The sequence below is a fragment of the Protomyctophum bolini genome, assembly GCF_963924005.1.
Source record: "Protomyctophum bolini genome assembly, chromosome: 4".
Taxonomy (NCBI): domain Eukaryota; kingdom Metazoa; phylum Chordata; class Actinopteri; order Myctophiformes; family Myctophidae; genus Protomyctophum; species Protomyctophum bolini.
The window spans coordinates 50,755,608-50,779,199 of record NC_137865.1 but is presented as its reverse complement, the minus strand read 5'-3'; the positions used below and the strand labels follow the sequence as shown (position 1 = coordinate 50,779,199).

At 48.4% G+C, this 23,592-nt stretch overlaps 2 protein-coding genes across 2 annotated transcripts; both read left to right on the top strand.

Moving 5' to 3' along the window:
- Positions 1–751: 751 nt before the first annotated feature.
- On the top strand, positions 752–3,508 carry LOC308314663 (NPC intracellular cholesterol transporter 2-like; the record flags this gene model as incomplete). Its single annotated transcript, XM_080762295.1, has 2 exons — positions 752–914; positions 3,105–3,508. The coding sequence occupies 2 exons, from the start codon at positions 752–754 to the stop codon at positions 3,506–3,508; spliced, it is 567 nt and encodes a 188-aa protein (XP_080618421.1).
- A 1,126-nt stretch (positions 3,509–4,634) lies between these two features.
- LOC308314662 (NPC intracellular cholesterol transporter 1-like) lies at positions 4,635–9,642 on the top strand (the record flags this gene model as incomplete). The annotated part of the gene is made up of 3 exons (XM_080762294.1): positions 4,635–5,205; positions 5,352–5,594; positions 5,933–9,642. The coding sequence occupies 3 exons, from the start codon at positions 4,635–4,637 to the stop codon at positions 9,640–9,642; spliced, it is 4,524 nt and encodes a 1,507-aa protein (XP_080618420.1).
- Positions 9,643–23,592: the final 13,950 nt, after the last annotated feature.

The window sequence follows — 23,592 nt, the reverse complement described above, 5'->3', positions numbered from 1 at the left end:
TAAACGTATGTTTTCTCATGCCAATAAAGCCCTTTGAATTGAAATTGAATTGAGTTGCATTGGTGTGGTCTACCTTAAAAACTGTTTCGTCCCAACCCGACCCTTTGGTGTGGTGTGGGCTTAAAGCCGTATTTGTCTGGACAACTCCAGGGTCTCTGCCCCCTAATAGGGTTAGGGTACCCTAACCCTAACCTAACCCTAAGCCGTATTTGTCTGGACAACTCAAGGGTCTCTACCCCCTAATAAACTTAAAGCCGTATTTGTCTGGACAACTCAAGGGTCTCTGCCCCCTAATAAACTCAACAGGAGAAGTTGTGGCGGGGGTGGGGTTGTCTTTGCAACACTTTGGAGCAACGTTCCCAAAATGTGTTTCGGAACGCTTGAGGAAGAGAGGAGGGGGGGGGGGGGGGGACTTGATTTACGAGCGACACTGACACCCCATAATAAGGCAGTAATTCAAAGTAAACATTTGCGTTGCGCCGACAGTAATGCGGCGACAGACCAGCGTGAATTGATAATGGATTTTGACAGCCCCCCCCCCCCCCCCCCCCGACGCTGGAACTAATGATGCGTTCGTTTCAAAGTCATTCTTCTGCTTATTGTCGAGCCGCTCTGGAGGGAAGGGGAGAGGGAAGAGGGAAGGAGAGGGAAGAGGGAAGGAGAGGGAAGGAGAGGGAAGGGAGAGGGAAGAGGGAAGGAGAGGGAAGATGGAAGGAGAGGGAAGAGGGAAGGAGAGGGAAGGAGAGGGAAGATGGAAGGAGATGGAAGGAGAGGGAAGAGGGAAGGAGAGGGAAGATGGAAGGAGATGGAAGGAGAGGGAAGAGGGAAGGAGAGGGAAGAGGGAAGGAGAGGGAAGAGGGAAGGGAAGAGGGAAGGGGAGAGGGAGAGGGAAGGCTCTGGAGGGAAGAGGGAAGGTTTATAGCTGTCGGGTTAATTGAGAAGTCCCACTACAAATGTCAAGTGACGGATGCTTCCCTCGGGGCAGGAAATGACTACTCTCTCTCTCTCTCTCGTCCTGAAGCTGGAACAGGGGGGCAGTCAGACAGATATTTTGTGAAGCCACTATAAGGAAATCGGGATTTCCTGAAAGTTCATATAATGGCCTGTTGTGGCGCCGTCATTGGGCCCAAAAAAACCCATAGCCCCATAGAAGTCCATGTATTTGGGCCCAACTTCACCTAGACTGTATTACCTTAATAAACATGGTCATTAATACTTTCTGCTTCCAGTCACTAGTTTAAAGTCTCATTTCTAATGTCATAATATTCTTTTTGGAAAATGATGGTCCCATTAATTAAAAAAATGACCATAAAGTCGCGTATGTTCTGAGGGGCGTGGCTACCGTTACAGTCTATGATCGATATTACCCTCCCACTCGAGTCAAAATAAAAACCAACGGAGAAGAAGGGGGGGAAGTCCCGCCTTGTTGTCTGGGCCAGCCAATGGGCCAGCTGGGCCAAAACGGATCTAGAAAGATGGCGACTTACAATACAAGGACTGACCGGCTTCATTTTACGTTCATGTTAGACCCGGAGAACGCTTTGTCCATATTTTTTACAGTCTATGAGCTGGACTCACAGATCGACACAACATTCAGGAAAAGAAGGAACACGCCAAAGCCTCCTTTATCTTTAGACCCGAGGACGATTCTACAAATATCTTCTAAATCATGAAAGCTTTCAGGAATAAAAACCCTATGTTTCTATGTCAGTGGTTCTCACAGGGTTAAAACCCTATGTTTCTATGTGTCAGTGGTTCTCACAGGGTTAAAACCCTATGTTTCTATGTGTCAGTGGTTCTATGTGTCAGTGGTTCTCACAGGGTTAAAACCCTATGTTTCTATGTGTCAGTGGTTCTCACAGGGTTAAAACCCTATGTTTCTATGTGTCAGTGGTTCTCACAGGGTTAAAACCCTATGTTTCTGTGTCAGTGGTTCTCACAGGGTTAAAACCCTATGTTTCTGTGTCAGTGGTTCTCACAGGGTTAAAACCCTATGTTTCTATGTGTCAGTGGTTCTCACAGGGTTAAACCCCTATGTTTCTATGTCAGTGGTTCTCACAGGGTTAAACCCCTATGTTTCTATGTGTCAGTGGTTCTCACAGGGTTAAACCCCTATGTTTCTGTGTCAGTGGTTCTCACAGGGTTAAACCCCTATGTTTCTGTGTCAGTGGTTCTCACAGGGTTAAACCCCTATGTTTCTATGTGTCAGTGGTTCTCACAGGGTTAAAACCCTATGTTTCTGTGTCAGTGGTTCTCACAGGGTTAAACCCCTATGTTTCTATGTGTCAGTGGTTCTCACAGGGTTAAACCCCTATGTTTCTATGTGTCAGTGGTTCTCACAGGGTTAAACCCCTATGTTTCTGTGTCAGTGGTTCTCACAGGGTTAAAACCCTATGTTTCTATGTGTCAGTGGTTCTCAAACATTTTCATGACAACGTCCCCCAACAATATAAACATAATTGGCCACCGACCCCCATCTGAAAATAATGTTGTTCCAGGGACCCCCCCCCCCCCAGACCCAGAAGCAACTCAGATTTGAGTTAAAAATGTTTCGCTCTGAAAGAATACATATTCAAAGATTTTCTAAAAATAGCATTATTATTCATTATTAATATTATTAATATCACATGGATTACATACACATTATCCAAAGACCAAAATGGCTTTGGATATATCAAGCAGCATTTTTGGCTGCATTTTTGGCTGCTTGTATTCGGGACCTTATTCTTTCGGTCATGACCCTGAGTTTGAGTCTCAATGACTCAACAATTACAGCAGCCCAACGGCAACCAGGACCACTGAACAGTCAGAAAGCCTGGAAGGGGACCCCCTGTTGAAGATCCAAGGACAACAGGGTCCCGGACCCCCTGTTGAAGATCCAAGGAGAACAGCTGTGCAAATTGACGTTGGTAGGAAACTAGGAATGCAGCAACAGTATGTGTTTTGTGTGATGTCAGAGCAAAGCCATGTCAAATATTATATATTCACGCTCATGACTTAATTTCACTGAATTTTGGAAATTTCTTAATTCTGACTTTGGCAAATCCTATAAAGCAACATGCAACTAAGAACCATATTGTTTATTTTGGTCTCCGTAATCGCAGTCTCTGCACATGAAATCAAATATGAAGACTGTGGTTCTCCTTCTGGAAAGGTGACCAGGGTTGACGTCCTGCCCTGCCCTCGTCAACCGTGTAAGCTCATCAAAGGTGAGAGCTACAGACTCCAAGTGACCTTCACCAGTAACGTCCGGAGCGAAACGTCCGAGGCGCAAGTCTTCGGAATCATTGACGGTAAGAAGGCACGCTTCCCTCTCCCCGAGGCGGACGGCTGCAGGTCGGGAGTTAACTGCCCCGTCCAGGAGAAGAAGACCTATCGCTACGAGACGCAGCTGCCAGTGAAGGCTTATTATCCCCCGATTCCTCTCGACGTGGAATGGCTACTGAGAGACGATAAGGAAAATAACTTCTTCTGCATTAGATTCCCAGTTAAGATTGTGAAAAGCTGAGAGACTGACGCCAGGGCTCCACCGGGCGCGTTGCGTCTCCGTCGCGTGCGTCAAAAAAAACGAACCGGGGCAATTTAATGGTGACGGAGACGCGATGCGAAGCGGGCAGTGGAGCCGCCCTTCATTGATTAAAAAGGGAACATTGTGTGACAGAGACGCGCCCGGTTGAGCCCCGGTGTTAGAGGTGTTTCCAGTGCAGAATTGCTGTGATTAATGAAGTAGAAATCGGAATGGACGAGATGACTCCCATGTGTTGCACTACTTTAATGATCCGAGCGTGTCCGTACATGCTGGAACTCCGGTGTAAGTAAGTAGCCTTGCCCATCCCTTGCAGGAGCCCATCTCCTGTTTCTGTAGCGTGAGGCAGCTTGATGTACAAGTACACCCCCTGGACATGACGCTAGTATGTCGCAGGGACTCGCCCCCAATCCAACCCTTGATGCTGAATGCCAAGCAGGGAGGCATTGGGTCCCATTTCTACAGTCTTTGGTATGGATCGAACCCCGACCTCCCGGTCTCAGGGCGGACACTCTAACCACAAGGCCACTGAGCTGGAGCAAACCCTCGATTAACTCCACCATCCTGATGGTCAGAGCACAGAGCACTGTGGATCGTCCAGGATCCTTACTTCTTTATTTTTTTTTAAACCAAACAAGTTTGCTGGGGGTCTTTTTATGCCTTTATTGGTAGCACCGGTGGAGAACCAACAGGAAACAGTGAGAGACAAGGAGTGACAAGGAGTTCACACTGTGGCGATTAGCGTCGCCACGCACGCACGCCACGCACACCCATTTGTGCCGTCAGTTCACTCCAGACTGATACGTTCTTTTTATGCCCTGACGTCACGCACCTGGCTAGCGACAGGAGGAAGTGCTGTCAGCTGTGACAGCGGTGAAGGCTGGAGGTGTTTGTTGGACTCGCGGTTACGTTTTGTTTGGTTGTAACCCTTTAAGTTTATCATTCGTTGTGCGCACGGAACGTTATCTTTTGGACGACAAGTCATAATGGAGATGTATGCACATCAGCTCTAGGGTGCACAGAGGTGCTCACACACAAGATCTTTGTGACCCAAAACTTTTCCATCAAGCAGAAGGACTGCCGTGTTTCACCATCGAAACTGAAGATCATGAAAGAGCTCATAGACGAAATGCTTGCTGCGGACGTCATAGAGCCTTCTTCTTCGGCATGGTCGTCTCCTGTCGTCTTGATCCCCAAGAAGAATGGGAGCTATCGATTCTGTGTGAATTACATCAAGCTGAATGCCCTCACCCACACTGACGCCTATCCTCTTCCCACCATTCAGGAGATTCTGGAATCACTTGCAGGCTCTGTGGTGTTTTCCAGCATTGACTTGAACAGCGGTTATTGGCAATGCAAAATGGATCAAGAAAGCCAGGATAAGACTGCTTTTGTCAGTGCTTTTGGGCTCAAAGGTCACATCTGCTTTGTTTACTTGGATATCATCATCTACAGCTCATCCTGGGCGCAGCATCACCATGTATTGGACAAACTGAGGGAGGCCAAGCTAACGGTCAACATGAAGAAAAGCAGCTTCTTTCAGACCTCCCTGAAGTTCCTGGGTCATGTGGTTTCCGCTGCTGGAGTCCAAGTGGACCCGGGAAAGGCCAGGGCTGTGGAACAGTACCCTGTCCCTACCGACCTTAAGGCTGTACAACGGTTCTTGGGCATGTCGGGTGGTACCACCGTTTCGTGCCCAACTTTTCTCACATAGCAGAGCCATTGAACCACCTGAAGAGGAAAGGGGTCAAGTTCAAATGGACAGAGGAGTGTCAAGGAGCATTTGAGATCCTCAAAACCCATCTTGTGTCCTCACCCATTTTAGTACATCCGAACTTTGAGCTGCTCTTCATCGTCTACACAGACGCCAGTGACGTTGGGGTGGGAGCAGTTCTTGTGCAGCAGACCGGGTTGGGATCGGAGGAAGTTCTTGCCTATGCCAGCCGGAGCCTCAACAAGGCAGAGAGAAACTACTCTACAACTGAGCAAGAGTGTTTGGGCCTCGGAGAAATGGAGATACTACCTGGAGGGAACTGGAGGGAATTCAGTGGATCCCAGAACAACAACTGTGCAAATCGGCTTTTGTAAACATGCGTGGCAACAGTTTGAGTTGTGTGTGACGTCAGACCAGAGCTCTGTCAAGATTGTATAACTATAGAGAAACAGAAAGATTCTACTGCAAGAGGTTTATTTACTGTTTACAATCCCATCATTCTAACACTGGATTTTAGCCGTTTATTCATCCTATCAGGATCAATCAGGATCGAACCGGAGGAGCTGTCCGGTTCCCATTCTCAGACAGCTGCTCTAACCCCTGAGCCACGGAGCCACTCTAAATGGCGTCGGTAAGAGGAATGATGGGGACAAACTATCTGTTTGTTTTGTTCCTGTTGATTCCCTTGGCAGTGGTTCAGGCCCAGCACTGTGTCTGGTATGGTGAGTGTGGACCATCAGACTTGGGTAAGTACAACTGCCATTACACGGGTCCACCCAAACCACTGCCTTCTGACGCTGGAGAGGGAAAGGCACTCCTCAAGAAGTTATGCCCTGGATATGATTATGGAGAACGAGAACTGTGCTGTGATGTTGCCCAGCTCCGTTCTCTCGAAGGGAATTTGGGTGTACTGTACTCGGTGGTTGGTCGATGCCCTGCCTGCATGTTGAACATGAAGAACATGTTCTGTGAGCTGACATGCAGCCCTCGACAGAGTCACTTTATGAATGCCACCCAGTTCACCCCAGAAGCAAAAACCAACAGGACCAACGTGGTGGAGTTGCAATACTACATTGGACAGACATTTGCTAATGCCTTGTTTGATTCTTGTAAGGATGTCCATGCCTTCGGCGACAAGGCCATGGACGTGTTATGCGGCGGTGTAAAGGACTGCAGACCCATCGACATGCTCCAGTTCATGTTCGCTGGTGACTTTGCTCCTTTCCCAATTCAGCCCATCTTATCTGATGTCTCAGAGTCTGGCTTCAATCCGATGAACAACAAGACGTTCACCTGCGCCGAGCACCTGGAAGACGGCTCGGGTCCCTGCTCCTGTCAGGACTGCCCCGACGTCTGCCCCTTCCAGCCGGTTACCCCTGAACTGCCTCCTCCCTGGACGATCTTTGGCATCGACGCCATGGTTGTAATCATGTGCATCTCTTATGTGGCCTTCCTCTTCGTCTTCATCGCCGCTGCGGTGGCATCCTGGAGGTACAGGCAAAGAACTTCTGAATGTGGCACTACGCTGGACAGCAATAACCCACCGTCTCTGAAAAACCACAACCCTGATCAAGTTGCGTCACGCTGGGAAACGCTTGGGGAGCGCTTTGAGAACGCCATGAGGCTCTTCTTCACAGCCTGGGGCTCTTTCTGCGTGCGCCGCCCCCTGCTGGTCATACTGACCACCCTGGTCATGGTCGCAGCCGCCTCGTTAGGACTGGTCCACATGGTCCCAATCACCACTGACCCTGTCGAGCTCTGGTCGGCCCCCGATAGTCGAGCGCGCCACGAGAAGGACTTTTTTGACAGCCACTTTGAACCCTTCTTCAGAATCGAGCATCTCATCATCACCACACCGCTCCACAGCACCTTCGTCTTCAAGCCCGACGATGAAGGGCCCGATGTGCCTTTTGGAGCCATCTTTAACGAGAGCGTCCTACAGCAGGTGCTGAATTTGCAGCTTGAAATCGAGGGCCTGGTGGCCGAGTACCGCGGGCAGAACGTGACCCTCAAGGATATCTGCATGAGTCCTCTGGCCCCGGACAATGATAACTGTCTCATCTTCAGCGTGTTCAACTACTTCAAGAACAACCCTGCTGAGTTGCTAGATGGATTTCACAAGGAGTTCCTGAAATGTACCACTAATCCCTTCCAATACAACTGTTTAGGCACCTACGGAGGCCCGGTGTTCCCTAATCTGGCTCTGGGGGGTTACGATGGACTGAACTACAACAACGCCACGGCTCTAGTGATCACGTTCCCCGTCAACAACTACCTCAACGACGAGGTCAAGCTGGGTAAAGCTAAGGCGTGGGAGGAGAAGTTCGTCCTCTTCATGAAGAGCTACAGCAATCCCGACCTTAACGTGGCGTTTAACGCAGAGAGGAGTATAGAGGACGAGATAGACAGGCAGAGCCACAGTGACGTCGGCACCATAGCACTCAGCAACGGCGTCATGTTATTGTACATATCTCTGGCTCTCGGTCACATCCACAGCCTCAGGCGACTGCTGGTGGACTCTAAGGTTTCCCTGGCGATCGCCGGCGTCCTGATTGTGCTGACCTCCGTGGCCTGCTCCCTGGGCCTCTTCAGCTACGCCGGCGTCCCTCTCACCCTCATCGTTATCGAGGTCATCCCCTTCCTGGTGCTGACCGTGGGAGTGGACAACATCTTCATCCTGGTGCAGGCGTACCAGAGGGACGAGCGCGGGGAACAGGAGGAGCTCCATCAGCAGATCGGTCGTATCCTGGGAGACGTGGCCCCCAGCATGCTCCTGTGCTCCCTGTCCGAGACGGTGGTCTTCTTCCTCGGATCGATGTCTGACATTCCTGCCGTGAGGACTTTCTCCATGTTCTCCGGCTTGGCCATCTTCATTAACCTGCTGATGCAGATCAGCTGCTTCGTCAGCCTGCTTGGCCTGGATGTCAGAAGGCAGGAGGACAACCGTCTGGATGTAACCTGCTGTGTGAAGCTTCCAGAAGGTCAGGGCGAGAAGACGGATGGCTTCCTCTTCTGCTTCTTCAAGAAGAGATTTGCCCCCTTTATCCTCGGGGAGTGGGTTCGACCCGTCGTAGTAGCGGTGTTTGTGGGGTTGACCTTCTTCAGTGTCGCCGTGGTGAATAAAGTGGAGATCGGCATGGACCAGAGGTTCGCCGTGCCCGATGACTCCCATGTGCTGCAGTACTTCAACAACCTGAGCATGTACCTCCACACCGGACCTCCGGTGTACTTCGTGGTGGAGGAGGGGCTCAATTACAGCAGCGTGGAGGCTCAGAACACGGTGTGTGGAGTGGTGGACTGCAGCAACAACTCCCTGGTCCTGCAGATCCACTCTGCCTCGCGCATCAGCGACTACACCGCTATCACTACCCCGCAATTCTCCTGGATCGACGACTACTACGACTGGGTGAATCCCACGTCGAAATGCTGTCAGGTCTTTAACTCCACGGGTGCATTCTGCAGCTCCTCTGTGCCCAATCGGAAAGAGCAGTGTGTGGACTGTCTAGAAAGTACGGCTACAATAATCAGGCCCGAAGGGGAAGACTTCATGCGGTTCCTACCCATGTTTTTGTCCGACGTCCCCACCCAAAACTGTTCGAAAGGTGGCAGAGCGCTCTACAGCGCAGCGGTCGACCTGCGTCCAAACAACACAGGTATAGGAGCCACCCACTTCATGGCCTACCACACCATCCTGAAGGAGTCGCCAGACTTCATCCACGCCCTGCGGACGGCCCGCGCTCTGGCCGACAACATAACCCAGGCCGTGGGCCACAAGGTGTTCCCCTACAGCGTCTTCTACGTGTTCTACGAGCAGTACCTGACCATGGCCCGCGACACCGCCGCCAGCCTGTGCGTGTCGCTGCTGGCCATCTTGGTGGTGTCCGCGGTGTTGCTGGGCTTGGAGCTGCTGGCGGCCGCGCTCGTCACCCTCACCATCGCCATGATCCTGCTGGACATGGTGGGGGTCATGTGGCTGTGGGGCATCAGCCTCAACGCTGTGTCCCTGGTCAACCTGGTCATGAGCTGCGGCATCTCCGTGGAGTTCTGCGGCCACGTGGCGCGGGCCTTCTGCCAGAGCACGAGGGGCACCAGGGTGGAGCGAGCCGAGGAGGCCCTGGCCGGCATGGGCACCTCGGTGTTCACCGGGATCACCGTCGCCAAGTTCGCCGGCATCCTGGTCCTGGCCATGTCCAAGTCCAAGATCTTCCAGATCTTCTACTTCCGCATGTACCTGGCCATAGTGCTGCTGGGGGCCACGCACGGACTGGTCTTCCTGCCGGTGCTGCTCAGCTACGCCGGTCCGTCTATGAACAGAGCCAAGAGGTTGGCCGCCAACCGGCGCCGCTCGGGATCCACCGCCCCGGACACCCAACCAGCCGCTACTGCGGGAGAGAGCGTGTGAGAGTGATGAGCTCAAGCATCATTCATCATCTCATTACCGTCTCAATACCGTCTCAATGAATGCATCATTCATCATTACCGTCTCAATGAATGCATCATTCATCATCGCCACTACAACCATTCACAGAATGAAGTCAAGAAACCACTACTTGAGACGAAGAGAGGACTTTTCTAACGAGGACTTTTCTAACGTTAGGTTTTGCCAGAACAAAATAAATACAAATAAGAATGAAAGAAAAGAGAGGACTTTTCTAACGTCACGTTTTTCCTGAACAAAAAAAAACAAACAAATAAGAATGAAAGAAAAAAGAATTGCACAGACAGACTCATGAACCGGGGCCAAAACATAATCTCCTTCCAGCCCGGTGGAGATAATAATGGGAAATATGAAATGCATGAGTGTCTGTAAACATCATTTATCTGAAGAGTATTGTGTGCAGAACCTACACACACTGGACCTCAGCCTAGATGATCAGAACCCGGTGTGTTTCTAAGTTCTAACATATCTACATCCTCCTGGATGGATGTCAATATGTGACCAGATTTGATTGAGACTGCCATAGCGCAAATTCCAGCTTTTCACCAGAGAAGAATATTCTTTTTTTCAAAAATTAGTTTATAGCACATGCAGACTCTTCACATACTAGAGCATGTCTGAAAAAAATGTCAGAGCTGAAATTGACATGTAAATGCCCAAAACATGTAGCTAGGTGTAATGTTAGAGACCACAGAAGTGAACCTTTCAAGCCTGTTTTCTCAACTCGCTGTTTCTCTGCAAGACATTACTCTATAAGCCATATCTCCAAAACTGGTGGGTCAAACTGAACAACCAATATGTCAATTTGAACCTATGATGATTCCCTGCTTTCATAGGATATGAAAAAACTAAAATTCCAAAAAATCCAATGGCAGTCCCTCAGTCAAATTTAGTCACATATGTCAGCCTAAAATAGGCTGACATATTGACAGTCAAAGTCAAAGAATTCCCTTCACTTTTTTTTTTTTTTTTTTACAGAGAACAGCGTCTCATTTCTACCAACACAGTCGGTCTACTTTCACCGGTACTAGGTGGGGGTTCTCGCCAACTTAAAGTCTTCTTAGGGTTTTACCCGAACGTAAGTATCCTTAGCTTCTCAACCGTCTGGGAGTGCCTCTTCTTAAACAAAACGTGTGATAGTGATAGAACGTTTTCCTTACAACCTTATAACGTGCAGTGGATTGCCAGGCGATACGAGCAGGGCCAGATTAACCCCCATGAGTGCCCCTGTGCAGATCATTTTTAATGCCCCCCCCCCCCCCATAGCGCGGGCACGACCAACCCCGAACACATGGAACACAATAAGGTATAGGCAAATAGTACAACTTCACTGGAATACAACTGGCAACCATTGCAATAAATTACATTGGTTTTCTTTTTTTTTTACCAGTAAAATGCATTTCAGAAATGCGACTCTCGCGCCCGAGCAATTTTTTTTAATGGCATTTTCTGGCCATTTCTTGGGCATTTTCCGGGCACCAAAACCATCTGGGCACTAGGGACATGTGGGCACCAGGACAACTGGGCACTAGGGACCTGTGGGCACCGGGACATGTGGGCACCAGGACAACTGGGCACTAGGGACATGTTGGCACCTGGACAATTGGGCAGTTGTCCATGTGCCCACATGTCCCTAGTGCCCGTTTCCAGTTTGGGAAACACTGACTGTTCTATCTGCAAAAGTTTTTCAGAGGCAGATCTCACCAAGTCGCGCGCCAAAATTTTGGGGGCCCTTGGGGGACATTTTGGGGGCCTTTACAGCAATTTCACATGAGAAATCTACCATCTGATGTTATTTATATTATTAACTTCTTCCCTCCATTAACAGTGTTTATAAACTTTTTATAAAGGGCAGTTTAGTGCGCTGCACTGTGCTGCAGCAACACTGCCTGAATTGAATTGAAATTGACTGTGGCTGGCCTGGCCTGAGCTTAGGAGAGATTGTTTTTGCTGCGCTGGTTGTGGCTGGCTGGCCTGACCTTTTTTAATATGCCCCTCTTGCCACATGCCCCTGTTCAGCTGCACATAGCGGCGGATGGTTAATCCGGCCCTGGATACGAGGCTCCCTTCTATACGCTGCCCGAGTGTCTTGGGCGAACCAGCCAGTGTCACGGCTAAGTTCGAGTGTCCTTTATATAGGGCGCGGCTGTCGCTGATTGCTAATGCGGGCGATGGCCGCATTAGGCGCAGCTGGCGCAGGCCCGTACTGGGGTAATAGACGGAGTCTATGACACGTCCGTGGGCGGTGTTTGGCTGGTTGCCATGGGAACGCGGCGAGACTCCACAATATTAAAAAAATAATTGGAAATTAATATTTGTACATTTAAAAACTGTACAGTAGTGACTATAACTATAATGATGTCATAATCATAAACCCGTAAAGGAATACTGCCCATGGGCTAGGATGGCAATAGTCTTGTTTTATTTTATTATTCATAAAGGCATGCCTGGTCACAACCTTAAGACAGAGAGAAAAGCCTGGTCACAACCTAAGGCAGAGAGAAAAGCCTGGTCACAACCTTAAGACAGAGAGAAAAGCCTGGTCACAACCTTAAGACAGAGAGAAAAGCCTGGTCACAACCTAAGACAGAGAGAAAAGCCTGGTCACAACCTAAGACAGAGAGAAAAGCCTGGTCACAACCTTAAGACAGAGAGAAAAGCCTGGTCACAACCTAAGACAGAGAGAAAAGCCTGGTCACAACCTTAAGACAGAGAGAAAAGCCTGGTCACAACCTTAAGACAGAGAGAAAAGCCTGGTCACATCCTAAGACAGAGAGAAAAGCCTGGTCACAACCTTAAGACAGAGAGAAAAGCCTGGTCACAACCTAAGACAGAGAGAAAAGCCTGGTCACAACCTTAAGACAGAGAGAAAAGCCTGGTCACAACCTTAAGACAGAGAGAAAAGCCTGGTCACAACCTAAGACAGAGAGAAAAGCCTGGTCACAACCTAAGACAGAGAAAAGCCTGGTCACAACCTTAAGACAGAGAGAAAAGCCTGGTCACAACCTAAGACAGAGAGAAAAGCCTGGTCACAACCTAAGACAGAGAGAAAAGCCTGGTCACAACCTAAGGCAGAGAGAAAAGCCTGGTCACAACCTTAAGACAGAGAGAAAAGCCTGGTCACAACCTAAGACAGAGAGAAAAGCCTGGTCACAACCTAAGGCAGAGAGAAAAGCCTGGTCACAACCTTAAGACAGAGAGAAAAGCCTGGTCACAACCTAAGACAGAGAGAAAAGCCTGGTCACAACCTAAGGCAGAGAGAAAAGCCTGGTCACAACCTTAAGACAGAGAGAAAAGCCTGGTCACAACCTTAAGACAGAGAGAAAAGCCTGGTCACAACCTTAAGACAGAGAGAAAAGCCTGGTCACAACCTTAAGACAGAGAGAAAAGCCTGGTCACAACCTTAAGACAGAGAGAAAAGCCTGGTCACAACCTTAAGACAGAGAGAAAAGCCTGGTCACAACCTTAAGACAGAGAGAAAAGCCTGGTCACAACCTTAAGACAGAGAGAAAAGCCTGGTCACAACCTTAAGACAGAGAGAAAAGCCTGGTCACAACCTTAAGACAGAGAGAAAAGCCTGGTCACAACCTTAAGACAGAGAGAAAAGCCTGGTCACAACCTTAAGACAGAGAGAAAAGCCTGGTCACAACCTTAAGACAGAGAGAAAAGCCTGGTCACAACCTTAAGACAGAGAGAAAAGCCTGGTCACAACCTTAAGACAGAGAGAAAAGCCTGGTCACAACCTTAAGACAGAGAGAAAAGCCTGGTCACAACCTAAGACAGAGAGAAAAGCCTGGTCACAACCTAAGACAGAGAGAAAAGCCTGGTCACAACCTAAGGCAGAGAGAAAAGCCTGGTCACAACCTTTGGTTGCTTTGAATGCCAGCATCAGTTACAGCCCTAGTAGAGAGGTATATACAGGCGAAGGGCAGAGAGGTGAGGGTGGGGGAGGGAGGAGAAGCAGAGGAAAGGGAGGGTGTATTCGGGTCATAGCCTGTAGCTCCAACAAGCTAAAGGGGAGACACAACGCTGGCACTTTAGAGCCTGTTAGGGAAGCCCTCCCTCCCTCCCCTTCGACCCCTTCCCCTCACAAACTTTCGACTTCAGCAACGAAACAAACAACAAGCTGAGGTCAGCGACTGGGCAGAGATCAATGGAGACCTTTTTCTCCTGACATGATTACAGTGTCTGGTCCAAGATCACTGTAGACTCACTGCTTTAATGATTACAGTGTCTGGTCTAAGATCACTGTAGACTCACTGCTTTAATGATTACAGTGTCTGGTCCAAGATCACTGTAGACTCACTGCTTTAATGATTACAGTGTCTGGTCCAAGATCACTGTGCACTCACTGCTTTAATGATTACAGTGTCTGGTCCAAGACTATTTTCTTATATTATTGGAACATTTGGTCAATGTTCGACCAGGATTCAGAAACCTAAGAAACCTAGCAGTAACGTAAGACACAGATAGAGAAGTGAATATAGAGGTACGTTGCATACACTCTACCGTAAAGATTGATTACAATAATGTCTTATTCATTAACAATTGTGGATATTGTTGAGAAAGTGAAAAGACGACAGCAAAGTTAAACCACATCAGAACGGAGGGAACAGAGGTTAAAGGTATTGTAGACAAGTTTCCAGTGTTTGTACACAGCATTGATCGAGTGTTTCCAAACAAATTAAAATCTAGCTCCACCCCCCTCCCCCCGTCATTCTATTGGCTGAGCCAGGTCACTTCAGGCTATGGGGTTGTTGTTGCTGCTGGGAGGGACGCTATGGATATTGCGCTCGTATGGCTAAATATGACATTAAAAAATTATGAATTTCTATCGATATCATAGTTACAACAATGACATTGAGTTGACATGTTTTTTTAAGGGTAACTGTAGCGTAATCACAATATCACAAGACTGACACGACGAGTCCCGCAAATGAGGAAGTAGGAAGTAGTGGAGCAGACTCACTGGCTCTCAATTCAATTATCTTTCATTTGTAATCGTGCATATAAAACATATTGCCCCTCAAATGCCCCAGCCACTACAGCATCGTTCATGTGAACTACTTTGTCCACGGTTATTCATTGCAATGAAGAAAAATTGCTATGATGATCAGCGACGGCTTGTCACCGTTGGCGAGCACGGGTTGAATGCAAGCTTCAAGCCGGCCGGACCACCCAACCATGCGCTATACATAGCGATTCTCATAATTTCAACAGGTACATATTACATCATAAACATACTATTTCACATGAACAATGGTGAAACTAAGATATGGGGATAATATTATACTTGCAATGAAATCGTATTGCGTTTTCATTATAATACTGCTGGGTCGAACACACAGTCAGACCCTCGAGCTGTGATTGGCTAAGACTCCGCGTCACCCCCCACACAGACCCTCCTCCCAACACACTTCCTGACGTCCCGAGACAAAAACAACAGTGGATATAAACAGATACAAACACATAGAGGGAGACAAAGGGAGAGTGTATGTCTACAGGGCAGCAGCTCAGCATCAAAATATAGGGGAAGATAGAGGGAATAAGGCCACAAATATAGATAGATAAATATTTTGATTTTTGGCTGAAAACCTGCCTATATCACCTTTAAACCACATCAGAACGGAGGGAACAGAGGTTAAACCACATCAGGGACCTCCGAGAGTTCCTATTAATTAACTGATGAACTGTCTGATCCAACGAAGACAAGCTAATCTCTCTCGCTCTCCCTCCCCCTCTCCCTCTCCCTCTCTCTCTCCCTCCCCCTCTCCCCCTCTCCCTCTCTCTCTCTCTCTCCCTCCCTCCTCCCTCCCTTGCCCTGAGGTGTAGAGATGATTTGGCATTTTGACTTCCACAAGCTGACTTTAAAGGGAAAGTCTCTAGAGGGTTGAGGAGGGGGGGGGGGGGAGGGGTCTGCAGGATGTATATAAAGGGGAGGGGAGGTCAACTTTTATCATAAGGGCCTGTCTCAACCCCCCCCCCCCCTTCCCCCCACCTTTCAAGAGGGTCAAGGCCTTATAGTCTGAGAATGGGCTGCTTGCGGTCAACTAGCAGGCAACGTCACACTACACACTACACAAACAGTTTGGCAGAAGCCATGTCTCTGCTCTCTCCATGGACCCACCAAGGCTATAAGCATGAAATACCAAATTATTGTATGTGGAGGAATTTACTTTTCCCCCCCTGTATGTTAAAGGAGAATTCCATGCTAGAAGGCTTTTTTTTTGTTTGTTTACCTTTCTTATCTTTCTTTGTAGTTGTTACGTCCCCACCAAAGAGGTCCAGGTGTTTTTTTGTGCAAAAGCTCCTTATTGGCTATTTCCCCTATACCATAAGACCTCAATGAATTGCATTGAATTGAATGGGGCTATGGGGTGTTGTGCTAATGTGCTTATTTACATCTAAATAAGTATAGTAAAGTGTGCCGCTTGGGATATTATTTACATTATGAAGAGAGGATATAGAAAAAAAACATTTTTTTGAGCGATGGAAATGAGCAAATTAGCACTAACACCCCATGGCCCCATTCAATTCCCATTCAACTAGTTCTACTAAATGCCACTTTGCAGCAGACACTGTTCTGATAGAACGACAAGCTAACTGTGGCAACCGTCACCACAGAGTGGTAGCAGTACCACTTAACCAGTTAACCACAGTACCACTTAACCTTAACCACAGTACCACTTAACCACCTAACTACTATTCAACTAGTACCACTTAACCACTTAACCAGTTAACCACAGTACCACTTAACCACAGTACCACTTAGGGCATTAAAGGTTTTATGACATTCATTTTCATTTATTTTTGTTTTTCTTTTTTCTTTTAGGTTTTATGACCTCAATTACACCTAAAAAACCTGAACTTTGAACATTCAGTGGATTTTCTGTGGTCTGAAGTTTACTTTGGGGTTTGGAAGCCTTTTGAGCTACAATGAAAACAGGCAAAACAGTGAAAACAGTGACATCTGCTGGCAAATCCCATTGACATATATGGGATTTGCAGGATCTTACATCACAAACTGCCGGCAAATCAGAGGCCTGTTTGAGCCAGAAAACCCCAGATCACAGAAAATCTACTGAATGTTAAAAGTTCATGTTTTTTGGGTGCAATTGAGATTAGAAAACCTAAAAAAAATAAGAACAATTCCAAAACCTTTTTTTTAATGTCACAATCCCTTTAAGTCCACTATTCAACTAGTACAACTTAACCTAAAGTCCACTATTCAACTAGTACCACTTAACCTAGGGCATTAAGTCCACTATTCAACTAGTCGATTTACTACAAAGATGACCAGCAGTGACACGCTCAGACTAGCAGATTTACTAGTCCACCTGGTTGGTACTAGTTGACCTGGTTGATGAAGAAAAAAAAAAAGGGGGTGATTCTTTCCGTGGGCCTCAAGTTCAGGTAGATTATACAGTTTGTACAAATGTACAAATATAAATTTTCTTTTAATATATATATATATATATATATATATATATATATAATCTTTTTCTCCATAATAGGTAGTTAAACAACTCGTCGACTAGTAAACTAGGCAACTAGTCAACTGGCTAAAATGACTAGAAGTGAATCCCCAAGGCACTCTCAACGACACTATACATTTTTGTTTTCTTTCTTTTTCTTGTAATGTCATTTATTTTACTTGTACACTTAAAAAAATGAACTGAGAGAAAAGGAACATGTTCTGTTAAAGTTTAAAAAAAAATAAGTGAATGCCCTATTGCAATAGGGCATTCTTTGACTTTGATTGTCATGTCAGCCTACAATGTAGGCTGACATAATGACCAGTGACTGAGGGACTGCCATTGGATTTTTTTGAATTATCATTTTTTTTCATATCCTATGAAAGCAGGGAATTATAGGTTCAAATTGACATATTGGTTGTTCAGTTTGACCCACCAGTTTTGGAGATATGGCTTATGGAGTAATGTCTGGCAGAGAAACAGAGAGTTGAGAAAACAGGCTTGAAAGGTTCACTTCTGTGGTCTCTAACATTACACCTAGCTACATGTTTTGGGCATTTACATGTCAATTTCAGACATTTTTTCAGACATGCTCTAGTATGTGAAGAGTCTGCATGTGCTATAAAGTAATTTTTGAAAAAAAAATGCATTCATTGAGACGGTAATGAGACGGTAATGAGATGATGAATGATGCTTGAGCTCATCACTCTCACACACTCTCTCCCGCAGTAGCGGCTGGTTGGGTGTCCGGGGCGGTGGATCTCGAGCGGCGCCGGTTGGCGGCCAACCTCTTGGCTCTGTTCATAGACGGACCGGCGTAGCTGAGCAGCACCGGCAGGAAGACCCGCCCGTGCGTGGCCCCCAGCAGCACTATGGCCAGGTACATGCGGAAGTAGAAGATCTGGAAGATCTTGGACTTGGACATGGCCAGGACCAGGATGCCGGCGAACTTGGCGACGGTGATCCCGGTGAACACCGAGGTGCCCATGCCGGCCAGGGCCTCCTCGGCTCGCTCCACCCTGGTGCCCCTCGTGCTCTGGCAGAAGGCCCGCGCCACGTGGCCGCAGGTCGACCGCTGCGCTGTAGACACTGCCACCTTTCGGACATTTGTCGGTGGGGACGTCGGACAAAAACATGGGTAGGAACCGCATGAAGTCTTCCCCTTCCGGCCTGATTATTTTGCCCGTTCCTTCTAGACAGTCCACACACTGCTCTTTCCGATTGGGCACAGAGGAGCTGCAGAATGCACCCGTGGAGTTAAAGACCTTACAGCATCCCGACATGGGATTCACCCAGTCCAAATAGTCGTCGATCCAGGAGACTGGCGGGGTAGCTATTGCGGTGTAGTCGCTGATGCGCGAGGCAGAGTGCATCTGCAGGACCAGGGAGTTGTTGCTGCAGCCCACTCCTCCACACACCGTGTTCTGAGCCTCCACACTGCTGTAATTGAGCCCCTCCTCCACCACGAAGTACACCGGAGGTCCGGTGTGGAGGTACATGCTCAGGTTGTTGAAGTACTGCAGCACATGGGAGTCATCGGGCACGGCGAACCTCTGGTCCATGCCGATCTCCACTTTATTCACCACGGCCACACTGAAGAAGGTCAACCCCACAAACACCGCTACTACGACGGGTCGAACCCACTCCCCGAGGATAAAGGGGGCAAATCTCTTCTTGAAGAAGCAGAAGAGGAAGCCATCCGTCTTCTCGCCCTGAACTTCTGGAAGCTTCACACAGCAGGTTACATCCAGACGGTTGTCCTCCTGCCTTCTGACATCCAGGCCAAGCAGGCTGACGAAGCAGCTGATCTGCATCAGCAGGTTAATGAAGATGGCCAAGCCGGAGAACATGGAGAAAGTCCTCACGGCAGGAATGTCAGACATCGATCCGAGGAAGAAGACCACCGTCTCGGACAGGGAGCACAGGAGCATGGTGGGGGCCACGTCTCCCAGGATACGACCGATCTGCTGATGGAGCTCCTCCTGTTCCCCGCGCTCGTCCCTCTGGTACGCCTGCACCAGGATGAAGATGTTGTCCACGCCCACGGTCAGCACCAGGAAGGGGATGACCTCGATGACGATGAGGGTGAGAGGGACGCCGGCGTAGCTGAAGAGGCCCAGGGAGCAGGCCACGGAGGTGCTGTGGAGCGGTGTGGTGATGATGAGATGCTCGATTCTGTAAAAAGGTCCAAAGTGGCTGTCAAAGAAGTCCTTCTCGTGGCGCGCTCGACTATCGGGGGCCGACCAGAGCTCGACAGGGTCAGTGGTGATTGGGACCATGTGGACCAGTCCTAACGAGGCGGCTGCGACCATGACCAGGGTGGTCAGTGTGACCAGCAGGGGGCGGCGCACGCAGAAAGAGCCCCAGGCTGTGAAGAAGAGCCTCGTGGCGTTCTCAAAGCGCTCCCCAAGCGTTTCCCAGCGTGACGCAACTTGATCAGGGTTGTGGTTTTTCAGAGACGGTGGGTTATTGCTGTCCAGCGTAGTGCCACATTCAGAAGTTCTTTGCCTGTACCTCCAGGATGCCACCGCAGCGGCGATGATGTCTGAGAATGGGAACCGGACGGTGGTTTGATCCTCGGCTCCTCCGGTGCTTCGTGGTCCCCACACACACCGAGCACGTTCTACAGATTTTTAGCATCGTTACTCCATCGGTTTTCCGAAAAACGCGTCCAGTGTGCAACCTCCTTAACTCTGGCAAACTAACTGTAATATACCTGGTGGCCACCAGGTGGCCTGCCCTATCGGATCCACCTTGCCTCCAGTGGTCGCCACCATTGGTGTGTGAACTCCTTGTCACTCCTCGTCTCTCACTGTTTCCTGTTTGTTCTTGCAATTCTGCAATTCTGCACGAGAAACACCTCCTAAGTCCACAACATTAACTGGGAACCTAATGCAAAATAATTTATTTCCCTTATCGTCTCTCAGTATCCATTCCAAATCGAGAGGCAACGCGGGTAACTCAGGGTTCACAGGCAGCGTCATCTCATAGAGATAGGTGTGCTGCTCCTGGATGGGGATGTTATGGTTCCATCTGAGGATGTGACCAACTCCAGGGCGGCAGCCGTCCACCTTGGGGAGAGGGATGTGTATCTTACCACCGGCAAGTCTTCCGTGGACGCGCGCCTCGCAAGTTTCGCTCCGGACGTTACTGGTGAAGGTCACTTGGACTCTGTAGCTCTCACCTTTGATGAAAAAACATGGTTGACGACAGCAGGGCAAGACATCAACCATGGTCACTTTCCCAGAAGAACCACAGTCTTCGTATTTGATTTCATGTGCAGAGGCCACTGCGATCAGCGAGAACAAAGTGATCAGGATGGTTCTTAGTTGCATGGTGCTTTATAGGATTTGCCAAAGTTAGAATTAAGAAATTTCCAAAATTCAGTGAAGATAAGTCATGAGCGTGAATATATAATATTTGACATGGCTTTGCTCTGACATCACACAAAACACATAATGATGCCATGCATTCCTAGTTTCCTACCAACGTCAATTTGCACAGCTGTTCTCCTTGGATCCACTGAAGGGATCTTAAACAGGGGGTCCGGGAGCCCTACCGGACCCCCTGTCTTAAGGTTGTGTAGGTGCTCGTTCATGTATACGTTAGAGCCCAAAGGTTTCTTCCACTGTCTCAGTAGATCCACTTTTAGCTTTCTGTTCCAGAAGCGTATTATGAGGTTCGGGACCCCTCCGTCCTTCTGAGGAAGTGTGTGACATCATGCCACCAGGTCATTTGGGTCAAGCACTATCTCTTTGGACTCAAATAAATCAATTAATTGGCTTTCCAGTGATTGTTGTTCCTCAGGCTGCGCATCTTCACCGTCGCTTCGGCCTTCTGCTGCCCGCCTTGGCGTAGGATCTTGGCTTCACTTTGAGTCCGCCAATTATTACGTCCTCCATCCTTGTGTACTGTTCCACTTCGTTGATTCTCAGCTCGAGCTCCTCGATTTTTTTGTCTTTTTCTATTAGTGTGTTCTTCAGTGCTTTGACTTCTTTTACCAAATCGAGGAGTGTGGCTTGTTGCTTCACTAGTGAGCTCAACTCCGCTGTCACATAGCTTAGCGAGTTCTTGATGTCCTCAATATCTTCCTCCATCGTAGTTTTTGGTGCCTGGGCGGCAGCTTTCTTAGGTGGCATTATATCTTCCGTTTGATTTCGTCAGTTAGTTTATTTTATTTTAGTTTGGAATTAATTCACCCAAACAGCAGCAGCCGCAGGGCGCGGCACGTCAGCGCTTCACACCACACAGGTTGTATGTCAGCATATTGTAGGCTGACACATGTGACTGAATTTGACTGAGGGACTGCCATTGGATTTTTTTAAATTATCGTTTTTTCATATCCTATGAAAGCAGGGAATCATAGGTTCAAATTGACATATTGGTTGTTCAGTTTGACCCACCAGTTGTGGAGATATGGCTTATAGAGTAATGTCTTGCAGAGAAACAGCGAGTTGAGAAAACAGGCTTGAAAGTTTCTCTTCTGTGGACTCTAACATTACACCTATAGCTACATGTTTGGGCATTTATTTCATATTTACATGTCAATTTCAGCTCTGACATTTTTTTCAGACATGCTCTAGTATGTGAAGAGTCTGCATGTGCTATAAATTTTTTTTTGATAAAAAAAGTTCTCCTCTGGAAAAAAAGCTGGAATTTGGAATCTCTGTGCCCTGGACATACAGGGGGCATTCGATAAGGTGTGGCATCATGGCCTGGTGGCTAAACTCTCCTCGAGAGGAGTGTCGGGTAAGCTGCTCCAATGGCTCCAAAGCTACCTTTCGAACAGATCCATCAGAGTTGTCCTGTCAGGCCAGGCCTCAGAACCTTGTTCCATCAATGCTTCAGTACCACAGGGTTCAATCCTTGGTCCCCTCCTATTCTCCATCTTCATCGATGACCTACTTGAAGTGTGTGAGAATGAACTCTACATGTGCGCCGACGACTCAACTCTGTATGCACGCATAAGATCTCCAGCACACAGGGCTGAAGTGGAGGCTAGCCTGAACCGTGATCTCCACCAAATATCAACCTGGGGAGATCGATGGAAGACCACCTTCGAACCATCGAAGTGCAAGTCCATGACCATCTCAAGAAAGAGGATCCCATCACAGCTGGACCTACAATTCAATGGGCACCGGCTCTCCTCCACAAATGAGTTTGACATCCTGGGTGTCAAAATAGACCCCAAGCTGTCCTGGTCGAAACACCTGACCAAAATCTCCATCCGGGCCGGTCAGAAGTTGGCAGCACTGAGGAGAGTGGCCAGTAAACTCACCACAGAGAGCCGTGCAACGGTCTACAAGCTACAGGTCCGCAGTGTCATGGAGTACGCCTCACTCACTTGGATGAGTGCCCCACCAACACATCTTGGTCTGCTGGACAATATTCAGAGGAAGGCCCTCAAAATAATTGGAGTTGACCAAGACACTGCCAGCACGACACTTTTCATCGACAGCCTTAGCCACAGAAGACACGTTGCCGCCGCTACAGTCCTGTACAAAATGCACACCCCTCACTGCCCTAGGGACCTCCAGGACATGCTCCCTCCACCCTACACCAGACGGCGAAACACCCGCCGATGCACAGCCACACCAGAACATGCTCTCGACCCCCAGGCTCCAAAACACGGACATTGGACAGAACTTTTCTCCACACTGCTGTTCAGGTGTGGAACAGCCTACCAGAACATGTAGTGGACTCCATCACAGACAACGGAACAGCCTACCAGAGCATGTAGTGGACTCCATCACAGACAACGGAACAGCCTACCAGAACATGTAGTGGACTCCATCACAGACAACAGAACAGCCTACCAGAACATGTAGTGGACTCCATCACAGACAACAGAACAGCCTACCAGAGCATGTAGTGGACTCCATCACAGACAACAGAACAGCCTACCAGAACATGTAGTGGACTCCATCACAGACAACAGAACAGCCTACCAGAACATGTAGTGGACTCCATCACAGACAACAGAACAGCCTACCAGAACATGTAGTGGACTCCATCACAGACAACAGAACAGCCTACCAGAACATGTAGTGGACTCCATCACAGACAACAGAACAGCCTACCAGAGCATGTAGTTGACTCCATCACAGACAACAGAACAGCCTACCAGAACATGTAGTGGACTCCATCAGACAACAGAACAGCCTACCAGAACATGTAGTGGACTCCATCACAGACAACAGAACAGCCTACCAGAACATGTAGTGGACTCCATCACAGACAACAGAACAGCCTACCAGAACATGTAGTGGACTCCATCACAGACAACAGAACAGCCTACCAGAACATGTAGTGGACTCCATCACAGACAACAGAACAGCCTACCAGAGCATGTAGTGGACTCCATCACAGACAACAGAACAGCCTACCAGAACATGTAGTGGACTCCATCACAGACAACAGAACAGCCTACCAGAACATG